Below are 24,293 nucleotides of genomic sequence, written 5' to 3' on the forward strand. Positions count from 1 at the left end.
TGTCCCCTTCCCCAAGTTTGTTTCCCATAATCATTTCAATGATTCCATGGCTTGTTTACTTGGGTGTAAGTCGTATTGAACACAGTGGGCTTACTTCTGATTGGACATGCATAGAACTGCTATGGGTTTTTACAAGGCAATTCTTGTTTTTAAAAAATAAAATAAAAAGGCAGAGAGAAATTCAAGCCTAAAACTTGTTCAGAAAGGCTTGCAAGGAACAGCACTCTGTGAGTTCATCTATTTAACAAGCCTGCTTCAGTCACTGCTCTTTCTCTGGAGGTGTGTTTAACACTGCACCTCACGGATAAAATGAGATGCTTGAGGAACAAGCCGCCCACTCTGTAGAAGTGTGTGTTTTTCTGCTTATATTCAGCTGCTGTCCACTGAACTGCCAGCCCCCAGGGAATGGCAAAGGAAGGGGCTGTGTTTTCCACCGTATTCTCAAAGAGCACCTCAGAACAGGACTTCATGAGGGAAACAAAATGGCTGCACCTCTGTTTCAAATCGCACCAAAATAATTTCACCTCACCCCGGGATTATAGCCAGACAAAACAGCCGGTTTCAAAGTGGGTGAAGTGGCTGGGAAAATGGGCTTTGTCACTTTGGTTCACCCTTCCGGCTACCATCATTTATTTATTTAGAATATTTACATGCAGCCTTTAAATCAGAAGTAACCGAGGCAGAGTGCAACATAATCTTCTTCTCTGACGATCACTTGTAGCTGAGTAAGATTGTCTTCCGTTTGAGGATCTGGACATTCGCAGGGAAACCAAAATAATATTGATTCCCAAAATGCAACACAATAACTTAAGACAATCCACTAAAACACATGGAACACCATGAGGGTTTGAAAATCTGCATCTTCCAAATCTAAGGAACAGGTTTTATTTTGGGGTGATTTTTTTTTACTTTTTTGCCAGTTATTTTTGTTGATTTTCCATAATTTTAATCGAATTGTCACCAAATTAGTACAAATTTAAAAGCTGACTTCCAGCTCCACCCCCAAGGTTCATTCTTTTTCCCTCCCTCCATTGCTGCTCCAGATACATTTGCTTCCCCAACTTTCAATAAAATCAAACATATTTATTTTTGCAATAATATTTCAACGTTTGTCCTTTCACATCGGCTGTACAAGTACCAATTTCTGCTTAAGACATTTGCATATATTATTGTAGCCTATCCATAAAATAATCAGGTAGATAAATCCTCCTTTATCTGTCTATGATAATCATGAATCAATAATGACATATCAGTACTGTCAGCGCCTGCTCTGTATCCAGGGGGAGACCATTCCACAAGGAATGACTTTTGTGGGAGCCCACCTGACTGCTTGGGGTCCCCATACCAGAGGACATTTTGCATAAACTCTTTGACACTGTTCCAGCTGGAGCAAGGACTTTGCATAGCTAGGAAAGAGGGAGGGCAATGAACTGAATAGAGCAGGCACCCCCAAATTCAGCCCACCAGCTGTTTTGGGACTACAGTTCTCATCATCCCTGACCACTGGTCCTGTTTGCTAGGGATGATGGGAGTTGTAGTCCCAAAATAGCTGGAGGGCCGAGTTTGAGGATGCCTGGACTAGAGGAATGAGGTCAGTGTGGTGCAAACAAACAGCAGAAGTGCCAGGTCAGGTCTGCTGATGTGTTTGCACCATGCTGGCCACATTGCTGCCTTGCCCCTCTCCCTCCAGGTGTGCTGCAGTGACTTGGGTGATGGGAGGCCAGGTAAGCTGAGCGCTAGGAGTCGAGAGACTCAGGGGCTTGCCGGATCTCTGCTAGGAATGCCTTACCCTTTGTGGCATCGTCATTGCCCTTCCTCTCCTAGTTTGCTGCTGCTGCTTATTAATGCCATGCCTGGGGAGCTTCTGCTGGAGGTGTGTGAATAGAAAGGAAAGAGGAGTTATTAAACCCTCAGGTTTTCATCCTTGCTGCGCATCTCTGGTTCAGTTGTGCTTTGGGCAGTTCCGTTTCCTCGTTTCGCTCTTGCTGTTTTGGGAAACTCTTGCACGTTTCCCAAAGCGTGAATTCCTCCGAGTTGAACACTAGAGTGGATAGGGACGCGGGTGGCACTGTGGGTTAAACCACAGAGCCTAGGGCTTGCCGATCAGAAGGTTGGCAGTTCAAATCCCCGCGACGGGGTGAGCTCCCGTTGTTTTGTCCCAGCTCCTGCCAACCTAGCAGTTCGAAAGCATGCCAGTGCAAGTAGATAAATAGGTACCGCTCCGGCGGGAAGGTAAACAGCGTTACCATGCACTACTCAGGTTTGCCAGAAGCGGCTTGGTCATGCTGGCCACATGACCCGGAAGCTGTACTCCAGCTCCCTCGGCCAGTAAAGCGAGGTGAGCGCCACAACCCCAGAGTCGTCCATGACTGGACCTAATGGTCAAGGGTCCCTTTACCTTTAAAAACAAACAAAAAAACACTAGAGTGGATGGTTTAAGGACGGAGATTAAAATGAGAATGATGCTAATGCTGCCAAGCAAATAGAAAGGAGATTGTACATAATATAATGCAGTTTTCTCCTTTTGTTCTGCCTGCAGTGACAGAAGCTGGCTTCGGAGCAGATATTGGCATGGAAAAGTTCTTTGACATCAAGTGCCGGTATTCTGGCCTGCAGCCCCATGTGGTCGTCTTGGTGGCTACTGTCCGAGCTCTGAAGATGCATGGTGGAGGCCCTACGGTGAGTGGCAGGCTTGGCGATAGGGAAGCCCAGAGACCAGTGCTTAAGTCATTTTAGTTCCCCCATTCTGGTGCCCTCCAGGTATTCTGGACCACAGTGCCCAACAGCTCCAGCCAGCACGGCCATTGATACCTGTGGATATTATCCACATGTATGTTTTGATTTCTGAAGACTTAAAATTCAGGATAAATGAAGATGCATACAGAGAGGTGATGGGACAGAAGGGACCTTTGGGAGAGGCAGGCTGGAGTAGCTTTTCTCAGGGTGTGTGACTGACGAAGAGGGAACCTCTCCCAGGTGAGAGCTGAGAGGTTTCGCTTCTCTGTATGAGGATCAAAAATTAAGATATAATGGAGGGCTATATATATACAACTCTGTGCTCTCTTTCTTTTCTCGTTTTCTCCCTTCATTTTCTGTATTGTTGTTGCTGTCATTTTAATAAGTATTTATTTTATTTTATTTTTTACATAAAATGCTGTAAAAATCAAACTAAATAACAGAAATAATAAGAAACAAAGAAAGGACAAGAAAGGAGGAAAAAAGAGGGGGGGAGAAAGAGAAAGGAGGAAAACATAATAGCTATAAGGGTCCTTTATCACATTTATATCATATGATAGAATAAAAAACCCAACTAGTCTAAAATAATGATAGATGGGCCCTTTAGCACTTTTGTTGTTGTTATTTTAGACTAGTTGGGTTTTTATTCTATCACATGTTGAAAACTCTTAATAAAATTTATATTTTTTAAAAAACCGGAGGGCACCAGATTGACTTATCCTTCCCCAAAGTGTGCAGTGATGATGAGGAATCTGGCTCCACTTTCCAGCTGCCCTTTATTGGGTAGCCAGTGCTCTCAATTCCTCTCCAATCTCCCTCGGTTTCTTTTTCTGATTCTGATCCTCTCCCTTACCATCCGCCATGATGTTTATTCTCTTTCTTCATTGGAAAAGCAAAAAAACAAAAACACATTTTGCTCTTTTCCCCACTCCCTCTATACAGTCCTCTGCTTGCTTCTTATTTAAAATTTAAAAACGATAGCTTCTGTCAGTATATAAGTGATGGTTAACGTTATGAAGGCGTCAGGCTTTTAATTTGCATTGCTCCTTTCCCCTCATGGCCCTTGCTGTTTGGATAAGCAAAGCCTCCTTGCAGAGACTTGTCTCTGATGAATTAGGTTTACATTGGCCGCGTTGGCGGAGCAACCAGACTGCCATGTTTCAGAAACAAATCTCCATTTTGGGTAGGCAGCAATGCTCTGCTTTTCTGTTTCTTACAGATTCCTTAGGCTTTGCGGCATAAGCAAGAGGCTCCCCCCTTTTCCCTTTCTGTAGCCTAATCCCTGATAAGTATTCTGAATATTTTCCCTATTTAGCTTCTCCTTACAGAGATGTCAAGCAGAATTGCTGCCCTTCTGTGTCAAAGAACGTTTGCTTTTTTGCCAGTCTTAGAAATACCTTACTTCCTTTTTTATCTTTTGAGTTCAAAGTGATCTTATTTTTTAACAGACTGTGTGTGTGTGTGTGTGGGGGGGGGGGGGGGGGGCTAAAGATGGAGTAAAAAGAGAGAGAGATTTGCACACACACGCAAACACAAGCCTCTTGGTGACTGGCAAACAACCTCTTCTCTGCTTAGCTTGGAATAGGAGCTAAGATAAGTTCTTCTCCAGAAAAACATTAAGAGTCTGCAGGAGGAAGGAGGAAGGTCAAATTCATTCCCTCAGCATTGCCCACTGCTTCTTTGCTAATGAGATCTTTTGTGTGCCGCTGGCTATCGTCTTCACAGTCTGGTGTCTCTCTTCCTTTGGCCTCAGAGCCTTGTGTTGAGAGGTAATGATACGTCCCTGGAGGCAGCCATCTATTCTTTGTGAATTCATCAGAGGGAAACAATTGCTGCTTGGTTCATTATGTTAATCTGCAGGACTCCTAGACGTGAGCCAAAACTCACAACCTTTGCTATGTCCTTGTAGAAGAACTCCCCTTCTCTCTCGAAGTGGGGACCTTTCCTAAAAGTCTAATTTGTGCCCACTCCACCTCTGGTCCACTTCATCCTGCTTGTGAGGAATCTGAAGGAGCATCTCCACCACCACTGCTCAGCCCGGACACTGAGGTCCAGCAACAAGGGCCTTCTGGCAGTTCCCTCACTGCGAGAAGCCAAGTTACAGGGAACCAGGCAGAGGGCCTTCTCGGTAGTGGCACCCGCACTGTGGAACGCCCTCTCACCAGATGCCAAAGAGAACAATAACTACCAGACTTTTAGACAACATCTGAAGGCAGTCCTGTTTAGGGAAGCTTTTAATGTTTGATGTATTACTGTATTTTAATATTGTGTTGGAAGCCGCCCAGAGTGGCTGGGGAGGCCCGGCCAGATGGGCTGGGAATAAATAATAAATAATAATAATAATTAAACAGGCTCCCAGGTAAACTCCAGGGTTGGGAATGAAATTGGAGTTCATAGGTTTTTGCTCTTTGCAGGTCGCAGCTGGAGTTCCCTTGCCAAAGGAGTACACTGAAGAGGTAACAATAATTTTCCGACTCTTATTTACTGTTCCCTGATCTAATAAGAACTTTGCAAGACACAAGGCAGCCTCAGCACCCTCAGTATGTGCCCTTAAATGCAGTACATATACTTCCGCTCTGAAAAGTGCTGCTTCCCATCTCCGCTCTGAGGAATAAAGATTGCTCATTTTGAGCCAAGATTTGGGGACCCAGTTCTTACATCATAATCCCAGGCCAGTAAACCATGGTTTGTTGGTCCCCAAATGATCTGTGTGGCCACACCTCCTTCCCTCATGTACCTGATGCCAGCACTTCTAGCCTAGCTTGTTGGAAACCACAATTCCAACCACAGAGAAACCATGACTTTAAGCCCTGCTTAAAGACCAGGATATGAAATCAGTTTCTAAGCAGCTATTAAGCCATACGTTTCTCTAAACCTTGGTTGGTTTGTCTAACTTTGCTTTCCCCACGTTTTTTATATCTTGCCACGCATCAGGAATGAGGTGGCCAGGTTCACACATAGCATCAAGTTATAAATGAAATGAACCGAGTGTCGTAATCCAACAAGAAACCATCAGGATTGTGGTTTGTTGGCAGTAATTCAGCTACTTGGCAAGGTTCACATACAACACGAAGCTATAGTTTAATAAACCACGGCTTGGCGTTATGTGTGAACCAAGCCAGTGGCAGTCTGATATTGAATGTAAGCAAGAATATATGGTAAAGACTCAAGCTGCTTCAGGTGTGGAAATTAATCCTGAAAAGGGGGTGTATCAAAGCTTCAGAGGAAATTTAAATTACTTAAGTATTAAGAGATCACTCTGTAGCTTGGCCAGAATCCCCACCCAGCTCAGGTTAGGAAGTTGAAAAGGAGAGTTTTTCTCTTAGACATTTTGTTTGCTGAGAAAGCAGAATGTAGGGTGCTCTCAGCACACAAAATGCCTAAGAGAAAAACTCCTTTTCGACTTCCTAACCTGAGCTGCAGTGCTTCATTTTTCTAACGACACATTGGGCTTGCAGTGCTCACTGCTCGTTTAATCCACAGGTCTACTTAAAATTTTCCATGCCAATAGTTTTATCTCTCTATAACCTCTCTGTTGCTGCAGCTGTGCTTTTTTTTTTTTTAAGTAAAGTGCCTGGGAGGTAGCTGAATTCAGGTCAGGAAAATGGTAGCCTGGGGTTAAGGGTAGCTTCTGGCTGTTTGGTTGAGGATTATATGTTTGTATTTTAGATAAGCCCAAGCCACTGGGTGCTTTACAATAAGGCAAGTAGATAAAAATCCACAAAGTCCCTAAAATAACAATCCGTTAAAAACTCCTAACAAATCACAGAAGAGCAGTTACTAACAGAAGCAGCAGCAATCAGAGTTTGCTTCCAGACACCCTCCAAAAAATATGCATCTTGGCTAGCCATCTGAAACAAAGCATTTACGTTTCCCATCGATATAGGCTCCTGAGGTAGCTTACGGCAAATGATGTTGCAGTGCACAGTTTACCACGGAAAAAGCAACATTAGATAGAGCAGTTGATAAAGCAGCTTAAAATCTTTCACAATTGGACGTTAACTTTATTAACTGGCCAAGATTGGCGGTGGGTTCCAGAGACATAAAAGGCCAATTTCTCTGGAAGAACAAAGGTGGAGCACTCAAGAGTAGACAGAAGATGGACAGATTCATGCAGACTCCCTCGGGAGGTTGTGGACTCTCCTTCCATGGAGGTTTTTAAGCAGAGGTTGGGGGGCCATCTCGCCATGGATGCGTTAGTTGAGATTTTGCATTGCAGCGGGTTGGACTAGATGACCCTGGGGTCCCTTCCATCTCTGCAATTCTGCTATTCTATTATTTAAGTGATCCTGAGAATATGCTTCCGAAAAAAGAGGCTAAAGATGCCGTAACAGCTGTACTGGGAGCTGGCAAGTTGCAAATGCTACCTAGCACTTGTTCATCCCCAAACAAACTCTCTCCTTTTCCCCCCCTTTCCTTTTCGTACAGAACCTCCCACTTTTGGAGAAAGGGTGCAGCAACTTGCGGAAGCAAATCCAAAACGCCAGGACCTTTGGCATCCCGGTCGTCGTAGCTGTCAATGCATTCAAGTAAGTAAGAGAGTTAAAAGTCCCTGCCTATCCATGCAAGGAAAATAAAGCAGTAAAGGGGACTCACACTACTTCAGACTGTTGTTTTGAAACTGCAATGAAAGAGTAGCATATTATTGCAGGGCTGTTGTCACCTGGGGCTGCCTCTGAAACTGGTTCGGAAACTTCAGGTAGTGCTCAGCATAGCAGGCAGGTGGTTAAAGAACGCAGGGAGGTGGGATCTCGTAACACCAGTTCTGTCCCACTGGCTGCCACTTGGTTTCCAAACTGAACTCAAACGTGCTGCTTTTGACGTTTAAAGCCCTGTATGGCTCAGGACGTACCCAAACTTAGAGGGTCCCCTTTTCCCATATTAACTTGTCTGGACACCACAATCAACATCTGAAGCCCTTCTCTTGAGTACAAAGGTTGGTGACTGGAGACAAGGTCTTCTCGATAATGGCCTGACTCCCCGACCCCATCTGTAAAATGGGGGGGTAATTCTGTCTCACTGTACAGGCTTTTTGTAAGGATGGCGACAAGATAATGCACATGATGTGCTTTGAATACTGGAAAGGACCATTTATATGGGTGTTGTTGTTGTTGTTGTTTAGTCGTTTAGTCGTGTCCGACTCTTCGTGACCCCATGGACCAGAGCACGCCAGGCACTCCTGTCTTCCACTGCTTCCCGCAGCTTGGTCAAACTCATGCTGGTAGCTTTGAGAACACTGTCCAACCATCTCGTCCTCTGTCGTCCCCTTCTCCTTGTGCCCTCCATCTTCCCAACATCAGGGTCTTTTCCAGGGAATCTTCTCTTCTCATGAGGTGGCCATCCTACTCAAAAGCAAGTGGACACTCCCAGCTCTTACCTGGGGAGCTGCCCAGAGTACAAACATTATTATTATTATTATTATTATTATTATTATTATTATTTTATTTTCCCGCAGCCAGTGTGAGAGACGCATATGAACTTTTCTCCAGTACAGTGGTACCTCGGGTTAAGAACTTAATTCGTTCTGGAGGTCCATTCTTAACCTTAAACTGCTCTTAACCTTTAGCTAATGGGGCCTCCCGCCACCGCCGCGCGATTTATGTTCTCATCCTGAAGTATTGGAGCCTCAGCTTCAGGATCTGTCCTTCCAGTGAGCACTCAGGGCTGATTTCCTTCAGAATGGATAGGTTGGATCTTCTTGCAGTCCATGGGACTCTCAAGAGTCTCCTCCAGCACCAGAATTCCAAAGCATCAATTCTTCGGCAATCAGCCTTCTTTATGGTCCAGCTCTCACTTCCATACATCACTACTGGGAAAACCATGGCTTTAACTATACGGACCTTTGTTGGCAAGGTGATGTCTCTCCTTATTATTATTATTATTATTATTAACACCTCCCCCAGTGGCGCAGTGCAACCAGAAGGCTGGTGGTTCGAACCCACCCAGGGATGGCGATGCGCAGAATTCCAGCACTGCAGTGGGTTGGACTAGATGACCCTTGGGTCCCTTCCAACTCAACAATTCCTTGATATTATTATTATTATTATTATTATTATTATTATTATTATTATTATTATACCAAGTAACATAGGAAAGGGTGCATTCAGATGAGGTGTTTCTCCTGATAAGGCCTTGGTGGTCCTGATACATCCTAAGGCAGGCATAGCCAAACTTGGCCCTCCAGCTGTTTTGGGACTACAACTCCCATGATCCCTAGCTAACTGGTCCAGTGGCCAGGGATGATGGGAATTGTAGTCCCAAAACAGCTGGAGGGCCATGTTTGGCCGTGCCTGCCCTTAGGAAACCACCACGTATGGGTGACCATGTTTGGCCGTGCCTGCCCTTAGGAAACCACCACGTATGGGTGACCGATTGAAAGGTGGCAAGCTACCCACACAATATCTTGTTTGTGAGCCCAAATTAAAGCTCTCCTGCTCCTCCCCGGTCCCCGCCCCTCCTCTCACGCCATCTGTGAGTCATCCTGCATGTGTCTTTCTTAAATGTGATCTGCATCCACATGAGATGTTTCTCTGAAGTGCATTTGAGAAATGTTCTGTGGCAGCTCTCTGCTCTCCTCTCGTTTTCAACCTTGAATAAAAGAAAATGCCTTCGCTAATCAGGCAGAGCTTTTTCATTCCTGCCAGCTGGATCGTGGGAGGTGGTGGTTGGGATGTCATGAAGATTAAGCACTTAATGGTTTTCAGTGAGCATTAATAGTCAAAATTAAATCTCCCTATGCTTCTCCCTCTATGGTTTACATCATCATTGGCTCAGTATAGTGATAGCATCTCTTAGGTAAAGCTCAAGACGCGGGTGGTGCTATGGTCTAAACCACTGAGCCTTTTGGGCTTGCCAATCGGAAGGTTGGCGGTTCGAACCCCCGCGATGGGATGGGGTGAGCTCCCGTTGCTCTGTCCCAGCTCCTGCCAACCTAGCAGTTAAAAAGCACACCAGTGCAAGTAGATAAATAGGTACCGCTGTGGCAGGAAGGTAAACAGTGTTTCTGTGCGCTCTGGTTCCCATCATGGTGTTCTGTTGCGCCAGAAGTACTGTGTCCAGTTCTGGGCACCACAGTTCAAGAAGGACACTGACAAACTGGAACGTGTCCAGAGGAGGGCAACCAAAATGGTCAAAGGCCTGGAAATGATGCCTTATGAGGAACGGCTAAGGGAGCTGGGCATGTTTAGCCTGGAGAAGAAGAGGTTAAGGGGTGATATGATAGCCATGTTCAAATATATAAAAGGGTGTCACATAGAGGAGGGAGAAAGGTTGTTTTCTGCTGCTCCAGAGAAGCGGGCACGGAGCAATGGATCCAAACTACAAGAAAGAAGATTCCACCTAAACATTAGGAAGAACTTCCTGACAGTAGGAGCTGTTCGACAGTGGAATTTGCTGCCAAGGAGTGTGGTGGAGTCTCCTTCTTTGGAGGTCTTTAAGCAGAGGCTTGACAGCCATATATCAGGAGTGCTCTGATGGTGTTTCCTGCTTGGCAGGGGGTTGGACTCGATGGCCCTTGTGGTCTCTTCCAGCTCTATGATTCTATGATTCTAAGTGATTTAGTCATGCCCCGGAAAGCTTGTTGTTGTTTAGTCGTGTCCGACTCTTCGTGACCCCATGGACCAGAGCATGCCAGGCACTCCTGTCTTCCACTGCCTCCCGCAGTTTGGTCAAACTCATGCTGGTAGCTCCGAGAACACCGTCCAACCATCTCGTCCTTCCAAATGCCTGCTCCCTTGGCCTGAGATTTTTATCTACCCTGATACCAAATAAAAGTAAAGGGTGTACAGGAAGAGACACTGGATTTTCCTGCTGTTTGCTAAGGTGCATTGACCCAAGGAAAACCACCCACTTGTTTCCCCCAGTGATAACTCTCCGTTAATGGATATCTTTGCAGATCTGATACGGAGGCGGAGCTACAGCTGGTCATCCGGTTGGCTAAGGAAGTGGGCGCTTTTGATGCCGTGAAATGCACCCACTGGGCCGAAGCAGGGAGAGGAGCCATGGCTCTGGCCGAAGCTGTACAGAGAGCATCGCTGGCCCCCAGCAACTTCAAGTTTTTGTACAATGTGGAGGTAAGGATTCTCACTGAACCCTGTGTGACTCCTCTTCCTCCTTTGGGATGTTCGAGTTATAATGCAGAAAAAGGGAAGTTATTTTGAGGAAAGGAGTCTGCAGCTGGGCTAGCAATGATTCTGGTCCATGGGTGAGAAACACAGGCATATAAGCAGCAGCTCCATCTCAGTGTCGCCTTCTCTGGCTGACAGCAGCTGTCCAGGGGGTCAGACAAGGGCCTCTCCTAGCCTTAAGATCCCAGGGACTGAACCTTTCTTCATATAAATTTTAAACCTTCCACTAAACTCAGGAGCTGCACGTATTGAGTTTGCAAAAAGAAGAAAACAACTAATAATAATAATAATAATAATAATAATTTATTTATACCCCCCCCCATCTGGCTGGGCCTCCCCAGCCACTCTGGGCGGCTTCCATAGAAACCAAAAATACAGTAAAATATCACACGTCAAAAACTTCCCTGAACAGGGCTGCCTTAAGATGTCTTCTGAATGTCAGGTACCGTATTTTTTGCTCTATAAGACGCACCAGACCATAAGACGCACCTAATTTGGAGGAGGAAAACAAGAAAAAAAAAATATTCTGAATCTCAGAAGCCAGAACAGCAAGAGGGATCGCTGCACAGTGAAAGCAGCAATCCCTCTTGCTGTTCTGGCTTCAGCAATAGCTGCGCAGCCTGCATTCGCTCCATAAGACGCACACACATTTCCCCTTCCTTTTTAAGAGGGAAAAAGTGAGTCTTATAGAGCAAAAAATACGGTAGTTGTTTATCGCTTTGACATCTGCTGGAAGGGCGTTTCACAGGGCGGGCGCCACTACTGAGAAGGCCCTCTGCCTGGTTCCCTGCCAACATATAGCTTATAAATTGCCACAATGAGAGTTGTTCCGGCGAAAATGACTCTTGTTATTTTTACAGGAGCTTTTCATGTTCCAAATCTTGCTCCTCAGTTTTCGATCAGCCTAATCCTCGAACGTTTTGGCTCCCGAACGCCACAAACCTGGAAGTGACTGTTCTGGTTTGTGAACTATTTTTGGAAGCTGAGCGTCCGACGGGGCTTCGGCGGCTTCCCATTGGCTGCAGGAGCTTCCTGCAACCAATCAGAAGCCGTGCTTTGGTTTTTGAACATTTTGGAAGTCGAACGGACTTCCGGAACGGATTCCGTTCTCCTTCCAAGGTACGACTGTATTTATCTGTTTCACATTTATCTGTTTCACATTATTCACTTCTTCAGTTATACATCTTCAAAAATATATGTACATAAGCTCCCAACAATTACCAGTTTTCTTCATTCATAAACCCAAAGACCCTAGCCTTTGTTGCTCACCTATTTTCGCTATGATGGCGATCCCTGCTGTAAAGTTAGGTGGGGAGTGAAAGGCGACTTTTGCCTCCTTGCACCTTTCAAAGCAGGCTCTGCTGGCAGCATCACTGAAGTCTTTCTGGCACCAGCTAAATACCTTATTATTTGCCCAGACCTTCCAGCATTTGAATTGGCTGCTTTTGTCCTGATTTTGTTTTTAATAGGTCCCCCCCTTAGAATTTTTCTTTAACTCTTTGGAGTAGGGAACCTTTGTCACTTTGGCTGTTGCTGCACTAAAGTTCCCAAATATCTGGGCCAATGGCCGTGCTTGCTGAGACTGATGGAAGCTTGCAGTTCCACAGCATCTGGTTCCCCACACCTGCTCTGGGGGAAGATACTGATAAGCTTGTGGGAGACTTGGGAAATATTGGCTGATTGGGGGGGTGAATGGCTTAGGGCCTCAAAATTATCATAAATGCTCTTGCAGGCTCTCTTTCCACAGCTAGCCAAGCCAGGTACCCAGCAATCCCCTCTGTCTCTCTCTCAGGCTAAATCTAATTCCTTGCCCTTGAGTCAGCGGCATAATCAAATTGCTTTCTAATGTCCCTGGGAAGACACAGAATTTTTTGTTCTGAATGCCCAGAATCTGACTGGCATTCTCAAAGCGATGGGGAATAATGTGGTTGTGTTTTTTTTAAAAAAAGAAGTTAATTAATGAATGATGGATGGCTTAAAGGGAAAGTGAAGCTCGCTGGGCCAAGGTGTTCTGAGTTCCCTTCCACTGTTTCCTGCCTCCGCCTTGCAATGAATTTTGGTTCCCTCTGAGAAATGAAAGGCTCCCTTCCCCTTCCGCACTCCCCTTGCAACTCTCCTGGTGTTTCAACTGCACTTATGGGGCTTTTCTGAAGGCTTGACTGGTTAGTAAAGGTAAAGGACCCCTGACCATTAGGTCCAGTCATAGCCGACTCTGGGGTTGCGGTGCTCATCTCGCTTTATTGGCCGAGAGAGCCGGCGTACAGCTTCCGGGTCTGTGGCCAGCATGACTAAGCCGCTTCTGGCGAACCAGAGCAGTGCACAGAAACGCCGTTTACCTTCCCGCCTGAGCGGTACCTATTTATCTACTTGCACTTTGACGTGCTTTCAAACTGCTAGGTTGGCAGGAGCAGGGACCGAGCAACGGTTCAGCTCTCACATCCATACATCACTACTGGGAAAACCATAGCTTTAACTATACGGACCTTTGTTGGCAAGGTGATGTCTCTGCTTTTTAAGATGCTGTCTAGGTTTGTCATTGCTTTTAAAAGCAGGTGTCTTTTAATTTTGTGACTGCTGTCACCATCTGCAGTGATCATGGAGCCCAAGAAAGTAAAATCTCTCACTGCCTCCATTTAAATTTAAAATACATATTATTAATCACGAAAGCCAAAAGTGGGAATCTTCTTTGTTGCCTTTTGGGATCACTTTCCCAGTGTGGTGTAGTGGTTAAGAGCGGTAGTCTCGTAATCTGGTGAACCGGGTTCGCTTCCCCGCTCCTCCACATGCAGCTGCTGGGTGACCTTGGGCCAGTCACACTTCTCTGAAGTCTCTCAGCCCCACTCACCTCACAGAGTGTTTGTTGTGGGGGAGGAAGGGAAAGGAGAATGTTAGCCGCTTTGAGACTCCTTAAAGGGAGGGAAAGGCGGGATATCAAATCCAAACTCCTCTTCTTCTTCTTCCTGTGATGGGCGGGGCCAGAAGTGGGTGGAGCAAAGAATGTAAATTATTTACCTTTGCACAGTAAGCTGGTTTCCACACACCCCTCTCCATCCCGATGGGCAAGAGAAATGAATTATCGAAGTTCAAGTCCAGCCAGGCAGAAGCACCCAAGGAGGGTGCAAGGCAGGACCAGTGACAGGTGTGATCTAAGGAGAGGGGTGTGGCTTGGGGAGAGTACAAAGGGCCAAACAGAAAGGTCTGGAGGGCCACATCTGTGCCCTTGGCCTGAGCTTCCTCCCCATCCCCATCACTCAGGGTAAGCCTTCCATTTTCTGGTGCAGCTCCTCGCCCGTAAGTTTTCTGCTTGGGAAAATGATGCGTCCATGTTGCTTTCAGATTACCATGATTGGCTACGTTCCATATTGATTTGGCATCCCATGGCGGAAGGAAAGGAATTGGGCTGACTCTCTCTCCCCGCTCCCTTTCCTGTCTTTCTAGCTTCCAATTCTAGACAAGATAAGAATTATTGCACAGACGATCTACGGGGCGAAGGACATTGAACTGCTGCCAGAAGCAGAGCAGAAGATTCTTCTGTACACCAAGCAGGTATGCTAGCAAAACATCCTTGCAAGATTGGGCTCTTACGGTTGGATTCCTTAGTGCACGTTCTGATTTTTCCTGCGCACGTAGCCTGAGTTGGTCAACAGCTACCAAGACTGTCTTAATTAATTTCTTAGGAAAGAATCCTAGAAAATTCTTCTTCAGAAAAAAACAGGCTTCATTTTGGCATGTTGCCTATTCTTGCTTTCTCTCTCTCTCTGATATGATGCTGATAATTAGGGCTTATTCTTTTTATGAGCTTGTAAACTTAATTTGTATCTTCTCCTATTTTAGTGGGATGTCATTCGGCTTTTCTTGACACCAAATCCAGGCTGCCTTAGTTAAGGATGTTAACATTTTGTAGCTTGTATGTGCATTTGTAAATTTCGAAAAGAAGGTTTGCCCTGTAAAAGCATTCCTTGCTAAAATTCCATAGGCCAATGATATGCAAAGCTGTTTGCACTTTATCCTGTGTGTGTCCATTTAAAAAGCATATTTGGAGTTTTTGCTTACTGCTGCTTACTCACCGCTCCTTAATAAACTAAAGTTACGGCACCCGCAGCTCCAGTTAAGTATCTCAGTTGAAACTTTGCTTCCAAATCGCTGGGATGAAATTGTTGTGTTGTTGTTGTTTTAGAAAGCATATTGGCTCCTGGCAAAAGCACTTGCAATTAGCAGATTATCTTCATAAAACTGCAAATGGCAGCATTAGGGGGTCTTTTACTTTCCCTTTGGAGTAGCAGTGCTACTCCGTTGCAGCAGAAATTACACATGAAGGGCTTAGGGTTGCAGCCAGATTTAACAGTGCAATCCTATAACACAAGCATAGGCAAACTTGGCCCTCCAGATGTTTTGGGACTACAATTCCCATCATCCCTGACCACTGGTCCTGTTAGCTAGGGATCATGGGAGTTGTAGTCCCAAAACATCTGGAGGGCTGAGTTTGCCTATGCCTGCTACAACACATCTGCTCAAAAAATAAGTCTCCATTGAGTTAATGGGGAATACTTCCCGTTCAGTAGGTTTACAGCAGGCATAGGCAAACTCGGCCCTCCAGATGTTTTAAATCAAGGCACGACAGAGCTGAGTACACTTTAACTGGAGCAACTGCATAATGTTTTACTGGCACGCTGTTCAAAAGTTGTCCTACTCTTCCTTGTGGTCTCAATCCATCATCCAGGGTTTTGGGAACCTGCCTATCTGCATGGCGAAAACCCACCTGTCGCTGTCTCACGACCCAGAACAGAAAGGGGTGCCCTCTGGTTTCATCCTGCCCATCAGAGACATCCGAGCCAGCGTGGGCGCAGGATTCTTGTATCCATTAGTAGGAACGGTAAGTGCTACATATTGAAAGCTTTGTTGTGTGGATTAAGTTGGAGCGGGTAACAAACATGCAGAGCTGCCTTCAACCTTTTGTCTATGTAGCCTAGCGCAGCCTTTACCAACCCTGGATTCCCAAATGCCATTGGACTACAAATCCCATCATCCCCGGCCAGCATGGCCAGTGGCCAAGGATGATGGAGGTTGTAGTCCAACAGCATCCAGGGACACAAAGTTGAGGAAAGCTGGACTGGCGAAATGCTGTTTCCAGATGAAAAAGAGGACTGGTGGGACTGTGAATCTCTGCAGTTTGTGTGGATCTCATTCTCTTGATGTTAGGCCATAAAGCACCCCTTCTCGTTTAAAAAGCCCTAAACAGCCTCAGGCCTGTATACGCCAAGGAGTGTCTCCACCCCCATCATTCTCCCCAGACACTGAGGTCTAGCTCCAAAGGCCTTCTGGCAGTTCCCTCACAGCAAGGTGAGGTTACAGGGAACCAGGCAAAAGGGCCTTCTCAGTAGTGGCGCCCGCCCTGTGGAAGGCTGTCCCATCAGATGTCAATGAGATAAGTAGCTATCTGACTTTTAGAAGACATCTGAAACCCGCTCTGTATGTTTCGTGTTTTATTGTTTTTATATGTGTTTGATGCTGGGGTGTGGCTGAGGCACAAACAAACACCTGTTTTGTGTTGTGCAAGCTTACAAAGCAATTTTACTTTCATTGCTTCGTACATTAAGTCACTTTTGTTTTTTGTTTTTTTAAATCAATAAATCACCATCACGCTGCATTAAACCTGCAGCCCAATTACACACTTTCCTTATCCAAATTAACCTTCAATTATTTTATGGTGAATATTGCTGATTTTGGGTGAATATTGCTGATTTGTGGCCAGGAGAGAGTTGAGGGAAGGAGCTCTTTTCTAAGATATGCTTGTTAGCCCAAGAAAAAAAATGTTCTCTGGTATAAATAGCAAAGCACATGTTGCAGGAATGTTCGGAAGACTAAAACATTTTGTCTTGTTTTGGCCTCTCCAAATTTGGACGGCTTGGCTTTTAATTGAAATCCCCCAAGCATCTTACGCAAGTCTGCCTGTAGCACTAGATTCTTGCTGTTGTTTTTCCAGGTTCTCACAAAACCATATGGCATAAATAAAAAAAAGACTCTCAGGAGCTGGCAGTTTAAGGTAATGCTGATGATGTTCAGGTGGAAGAGCCATAGCTCAATGGCAGAAAGAGCCAGCCTTGAGGTCCTGGGTTCAGTCTTCAGGTTTAGTAGCAGGGCTTGCATAAATCCCTGTGCCTTTGGAGCACCATTGTCAAGAGTATGCAGGACACTACAGGTGACTGAACTTTCTTGGCCTGAGGGACACATCACCCCTGCAGTTCCTCTGGGAGGGGCAGGAATGCTGAACACGAGGGCCTGGCGATACCTGTTTTTCAGCATTGTAATATATCACCAGCTAAACATAGCAATATGGGTTAAGAACTTAATTTGTTCTGGAGGTCTGTTCTTAACCTGAAACTAGTAACAACAACAACAACAACAACATTTTTATTTTATTTTATTATTTATTTATTTATTATTATTTATTATTTATACCCCGCCCATCTGGCTGGGCCTCCCCAGCCACTCTGGGCGGCTTCCAACACAATATTAAAATACTGTAATGCATCAAACATTAAAAGCTTCCCTAAACAGGGCTGCCTTCAGATATCTTCTAAAAGTCTGGTAGTTGTTGTTCTCTTTGACATCTGGTGGGAAGGCGTTCCACAGGGCGGGTGCCACCACCGAGAAGGCCCTCTGCCTGGTTCCCTGTAACTTGGCTTCTCGCAGCAAGGGAACCGCCAGAAGACCCTTGGTGCTGGACCTCAGCATCCGGGCAGAACGATGGGGGTGGAGATGTTCCTTCAGGTATACTGGGCCGAGGCCGTTCTTAACCTGAGGTACCACTTTAGCTAATGGGGCCTCGCACTGCTGTCGCCACGCGATTTCTGTTCTTAACCCGAGGTACTATTTCTGGGTTAGCGGAGTCTGTAACCTGAAGCATCTGTAACTACCACTGTATACTGATACATCACAATGTGTGAAAGAAAGATGGAACTATATAGAGGCATTAGCTGGCTTCATGGTTTTTCCTGCATCACAATTTTTGCCAGCGCTTGTGATTCGCTGGAGTCAATGGAGAGCTGAGCAGGCAGAGAGAAGCATTGGCTGGCTTTGCGCTTTTTCCCACATTGTGATTTTTGCAAAGTACACACACGCACACACACACACCATGATTCACAATATATTGCCAGGTCAAAAATTGTGAAACTGATATCACAATAAGGACTTCAAACCAGTTTTGGACAATATATCGCCCAGCCCTACTGTAGGCGTGATTACCCCTGGCAAGATGTCGTGGACTGACTGGTTGCAGAGGAATGGTGGGAGGAGCCAGCCGGGGAACCCCCAAGGGAAGGAGGCTCAGAGCCTGGGGATTGGTGGTGGGATGATGATGAGCGGTCAGAGGGAGAAGAGGGATCAGACTGGGAGGAGGAGGAGGTGTTGGAAGCTGAAGAGGTAACAGGGCTTAGTGAGCAGGAAGAGTCTGGGGCAGAGAGCAGTGCAGACGCTGAGGCTGAAGCAGAGGCTGGAGGGGGAGGGGACCAAAAGGCAGAGTGAAGACAGGCTGCTGAAGAATCCAGGGAGTCCCCACTTCCTGCTGCGACCAGCTCCGCTCCCTCCTTGGTCTCCAAGAACACACAGAGCAATTAAAAGAGTGGGGCAGAGATGAATTGTGTGCAGCTGCAGTTTGAGACTGTGTGGGGAGTCAAGGAGCCTTAGGGGTGGAAAGATGGGGACATCCAGGCCTTGCACAACTGCATCATCAGGGCAAGACCTCCTGAAAAGCGTTGCTGAAACCACTAGGCCCGAGCTGCAGTTTGTTTCCCTCAGTAACTATTTACTTGAGTGCTTTATTGTTTTTGCTGACAACCTACGCCTGACACAAGCCACTCAAAAACCAAAGACTTATTCTGGCAGTCTTGGGAGCACCGGTTGATGTCGGCCAGAGGGGAGGGGGTGCGCTCAGGGGGTTGAATTTGGTCTTTGACTCCACCGACGTTCTCTTTCAAACTGCATCCCAGAATAAGCACACGTCAGCCAACGAGGCCATTAGCATAATCTTTATGCTTAACATTATTAAAACCCACTCGCTCAGCGCAGTGTCGTTGCTCCCGTTAACATCACTTCAAAACGCTAAGATTATAAGGAGCCCTGCGGGTCGGAGCTGGTTTTGTAGCTGGGCTGGTGGAGGAAGCCTTGTATTATGGTCTGCATGGCACAAGCCTGCAGTCCCCTCCCTCCCTGACTGTTTGCAACCTCCCCAGAGAGCGCCAAACACTCGTCTCTTTCTCACTTTTGTGGAAACATTCATAGCCCTACCAGCTGTGGGAGTGGAAACGAGAGAATGGATGTATTATGTTCCCCTGTACTTCAGATCAGAGGTGCACAGCGAAGGCAGCATTTGTTCCCTCTACCCTGTGACAACCGCCCACTCGCCCTGCAAAGCTCAGGAACAGAATAAGCACCAGAGGCCTATTGAACGCAGCATCCTGCGGCCAGCCCAAAGTCCTTGCGATGCCCCATAAGGAGAACAGAACAGCCCTAGGCCTCTCCTGTTGCAGCAGCTGAAATTCAGAAGCATCAGTGCCTCTAATCCCACAGGGAGCAGTCATCATCCTGACTAGTAGCTACGGATATAGTCTTCTCCTCCATGAATTTATCTCAATTCCATTCTAAAGCCTTTTTCAGCAACACATCTTGTAGTAAGGAACAAGTGGACTGGGAAGATTGTGGCTGGAAGGCTATTGGTATAGGTTATTTTGCTCTGGTTGAATTTATTTGGGTGTGTGGGATAGGAGGGTGTGTTTTTTTAAAGCAGTATTTTCAGAATTGCATCATGTTCTCTCCATCTCCCACAGCAGAATGGGATGGTAGAAACTTGAGCGTATGGAACATATTGCTGTGGTGCAATTGATTCTGTCTCTCCCCAATCTAGAGAAGATAAGGAGACTGTTAATCTCCGGGTTGTGGGTTCAAGCCTCATGATGGGCAACAAGATTCCTGCATTGCAGGGGTTGGACTAGATGACACTCGGGGTCCCTTCCAGCTCTACAATTCTATGATTCTAGTGCGCTCTGTAGTTCAACAATGTGAGGAAGTCTTTTTCTTTTTCTTTTTCTGTCCTGAATTTGCCGTCACCCTATGGCTTTGTTGAATGACCCTGGCCTCTAAAAGTTACAAGAGAGTGGTGGGAAATATGTATTTCATCCACACTGTACATTACGTTATGTACCTCTATTGTGTGTCCTGACTTGCTTTTTTCTAAACTATAAAGTCCTGAATATTTTAGTCTTTCCTCATAATGGATGGCTTCAGTCCCCTGGTCATTTGGTTTCTCTTTTTTGTATTTTTTTATTTATATTCTTCCATTACAATTTTTTAACATTTCATTGAATAGAACTATATATTCACAATCTTCGACTTCCCTTCCCGCCCCCTTCCATTGTTCTCTTTATTTATCCATCACAACTGCATATTCTAATGACCCCATATGTTCACATTCTCTCTCGTGTAAACAGTATTCCTCATATTGTCCTGGCCTGAGACAACACTTACTATTATATATTTTTATGGATGGGGCAACGCAGGCCTCTTGAGCAACATAAATGCAAAAGTGACTTTATTTACGAACACCTTTCCCCTCCCTACGCTCATTAAAATATTTGTACTATAAGAGCAAGGCTGTGGGAAAGGGTGAACACTGGCTTTGAATGGACGGGTCTGAAAGTAGCAGGTGCAAAACGTAAAGGATGGCTTAAATCTCCATCTTTTCTTGCTGATTGTCAGCCCGTGGGTGTTTCTGATGGGCTTGTACCAATGTGAATAAACATCATCTCTCCCTGCTTTTTAAAAGTTCTGTTATGTAAAGTTCTTTAAGAGAAGGGAGAAAGATCTGGACACATACTATGTAGAGAGAGAGAGAGAGAGAGCACGCACATGGTAGAAATTTTGTGCAAGAAAAGTCATTTTTCCGGGCTGCCCAAATCTTGTAACGCAATCCTAGCCATGTTGTTTTCAGAATTAAGTCCCAGCGTATTCAGTGAGGCTTTCTTCCGGGAAAGTGTGTTTTGAATTGCAGGCAAAGGTCGTCCCACCCACAGTGAACCGAGTTCTGCAAGCAGCTTGCTGTATAAGGAAGGGCATCTTGAAGGTGAAGCAGGGGGGAAAAAATCCTGCTTCTCTTGCTCAAGATTAAGCAACCCTTCCCGGCATGTTCTGATCGAACGGCGCTAGAGAGTTATAAATCCCAAAAAAGGGGGGAGGGGGGAATAGGAAGCCTCTTGCACAGAGAATTTGCTTCTTCTTTGTTGCCGTACCTGCTTATTTTCTTGAGCAAATGGTTAAGCCAGGCATTAAATGGCTTTGCTGGTCCGCAAGCCCTGCTACGGCCGACTTCTGTGAGCAGATTTACAGCCCTTTGTATGCTGGTCGCTGCTATGTCTGCAGCTGCGTGAACGTCCCTAACCTCTATTAACCTGCCATGTCTGCTGCCTGCAGATGTACCCATTCAGCGCTGACGCCGAAATCCCGGCCGCAAAGGCAAATGTTAAGACCTTGTAAATGGAGCTGTAGACAAGGCTCACTTATTCTGGGTGGGAAGAGCAAGTAGCTTGAAAGCTCGTGCCGTAATAGATGTACTAGTCTCTAAGGCCCCATCTGATCTCCTGGTTGAATCCATACATTCCCCCAACCCTCCTCTTTGCAATCAAAGGAGGTTAACAAGACTAGCAAAAAGAAAAAGAAAAAACACTATTTACAATTCATTCCAATAATGTTCTGCGGAGCCAGATGGGAGCCATTTTCAGAGTGTAATAGGTTTGCTTTGTGGGTTGTTGGGGTTTGGTCTGGTTTTTAATCAGAAATGCTGCTTGCTAGAAATCTTCTCGTCTTGTTTTTTTAAATACACGGGTTAATCTTTTAAAAATGTCTCTCGCGAGCCCGGCTCACCTGCAGAAAGAATACCGCTGATTAAGGGTTATGATCCCTTGTGTGTGAAGCGAGCCTTCTAAGGAGCTGCATAAAAATGTACCGTTGCTTCAGAAGTAATCTTAGCGGAGCAGGGGGTGGAAATACGTCAGCCGATTTATAGCTCTGTCTTGCTTTAAGACTCTGCTGCCTGCATGGCCCACCAGCCAGGATTAAGATATTGGAAGCGGGGGCTCATGTCTCAGCTAAACTTGGAGCTTTCTTTCGCAGTGCTGAGCAGGAAATTCTTCATCCACCTAATTGAGCTCTCTGCAAAATGGGAGAAAGAGTGGTGGAAATCTTTTTCTCTCTTTTTGAAAGAAAGAAAGAAAGAAAGAAAAAACGAATCGGAAACGTGATTAAGGTTCATCACCTAATGCCTGGTGTGGGAAAAGTGAGTGGAGATGCTTTTCATTCTCCCTTCTCCAAACTACAAGGTCATTCCATGAAACTGCATGGTGGGCGATCAAAGCAGAAAACAGCGTCTTCCTCACACAGTAAAATTGCAAAGCTGGAAGTAACCCCAGCTGTCCTGTGTGAGTGTCTGGAGGCAGTTGGAGGATGGGTGGCAGCTAACAGATTGAGGTTGAATCCTGACAAAACAGAAGTACTGTTTTTGAGGGACAGGAGGCGGGCGGGTGTGGAGGATTCCCTGGTCCTGAATGGGGTAACTGTGCCCCTGAAGGACCAGGTGCACAGCCTGGGAGTCATTTTGGACTCACAGCTGTCCATGGAGGCACAGGTCAATTCTGTGTCCAGGGCAGCTGTCTACCAGCTCCATCTGGTACACAGGCCGAGACCCTACCTGCCTGTGGACTGTCTCGCCAGAGTGGTGCATGCTCTGGTTCTCTCTCACTTGGACTACTGCAACATGCTCTACGTGGGGCTACCTTTGAAGGTGACCCGGAAACTACAACTAATACAGAATGAGGCAACTAGACTGGGGACTGGGAGCGGCTGCCAAGACCACATAACACCAGTCTTGAAAGACCTACATTGGCTCCCAGTACATTTCCGAGCACAATTCAAAGTGTTGGTGCTGACCTTTAAAGCCCTAAACGGCCTTGGCCCAGTATACCTGAAGGAGCGTCTCCACCCCCATCATTCTACCCGGACACTGAGGTCCAGCACCGAGGGCCTTCTGGCGGTTCCCTTGCTGCGAGAAGCCAAGTTACAGGGAACCAGGCAGAGGGCCTTCTCGGTAGTGGCACCTGCCCTGTGGAACGCCCTCCCACCAGATGTCAAAGAGAAGAAGAACTACCAGACTTTTAGATGACACCTGAAGGCAGCCCTGTTTAAGGAAGCTTTTAATGTTTAATGCAATACTGTAATATTGTGTTGAAAGCCGCCCAGAGTGGCTGGGGAAGCCCAGCCAGATGGGCAGGGTATAAATTATTCATAGAATCATAGAGTTGGAAGAGACCACAAGGGCCATCGAGTCCAACCCCCTGCCAGTCATCATCATCATCATCATCATCACCTAGTTCAACCCCCTGCAATGCAGGAATCCTGCTCACAGCCATCCCTGGGTCAGTGTATAGTTTAACTATGGAATTTGCTTCCACAATTTGCTTCCACGACGGACTTTTAGAAGGCATCTGAAGGCAGCCCTGTTCAGGAAAGCCTTTAACGTCAGGACCCGCCCATAGTGGCTGTGGCCACCCAGTCAGATGGGTAGCATACCAATACTACTACTACTACTGCTGCTACTAAATAATAATAATAATAGATTCAGGTAGGTAGCCATGTTGGTCTGACACAGTCAACATAAAAAAATAAAAATAAATTGTCCAATAGCACCTTAGAAATCAACTAAGTTTGTTCTGGGTATAAGCTTTCGTGCGCATACACACTTCTTCAGATACACAATACTAACAATAGTTATTAATCAGGGTTCGGATTTGAACCTTAGCAACCCACAAAGGCCACAGGCTCAAGATTGTAGCTGAAACGAATCCATACGTTTACTGGTGCTTCATTCAAAGCGTACTGTTGCCTTCTCGTGAACTTTGAAGCCAGACTCGAAGCAATGAGCTTTCCTCTCGTACTTTCCCAAAGAGCCCCACCCTAAACAGCAGGGGCCTGTTTGCAGCAACTAAGAGAGCAGCTGGCGTTTTGGATGGGGGGTTTTTTTGTCTGGAATGCCGAAGAACTGGCAGGCAGATGGAACTGTACTTTCTTAATTCCTCCCATACCTCCTTTCTGGTAGAGGCTTTGCTGGAAAGAAGATCCCAGCTTTGCTCCCCTGTCCCTTTCTCCTTGTGAAGCCACAGGGCAAATGTCAGCTGTACCAGTGGCAGTCCTGCCTGGGAAGAGAGGTGTCAAGTTTTTCAGTTGTCTAGTCAGCAGGAAGAGGGTTGAAATGCCTTTGCCTTGGTGGTCTGCTTCCTGCTGGTAATCGGACTTTGGCTTCAAGCTGGTCCACTGACATGACCCAGATCCAGCAAGGAAGCTCTTAATGTTCTTTGCTCCTGTTTCCAGCTCCAGTTCTGATATTTG

General features: G+C 46.0%; 1 protein-coding gene across 1 annotated transcript in view; it reads left to right on the plus strand.

Moving 5' to 3' along the window:
• Positions 1–24,293, plus strand: part of MTHFD1 (methylenetetrahydrofolate dehydrogenase, cyclohydrolase and formyltetrahydrofolate synthetase 1) — a 75,233-nt gene that overhangs the window by 46,488 nt on the left and 4,452 nt on the right. The window contains exons 21-26 of the mRNA XM_081910642.1: positions 2,540–2,679; positions 5,151–5,192; positions 7,165–7,265; positions 10,631–10,808; positions 14,301–14,408; positions 15,583–15,735. Coding sequence (XP_081766768.1) covers positions 2,540–2,679; positions 5,151–5,192; positions 7,165–7,265; positions 10,631–10,808; positions 14,301–14,408; positions 15,583–15,735 — 722 coding nt within the window. The remainder of the gene's footprint in view (positions 1–2,539; positions 2,680–5,150; positions 5,193–7,164; positions 7,266–10,630; positions 10,809–14,300; positions 14,409–15,582; positions 15,736–24,293) is intronic.

This window comes from Podarcis melisellensis (genome assembly GCF_964234715.1).
Source record: "Podarcis melisellensis genome assembly, chromosome: 1".
NCBI classification, from domain to species: domain Eukaryota; kingdom Metazoa; phylum Chordata; class Lepidosauria; order Squamata; family Lacertidae; genus Podarcis; species Podarcis melisellensis.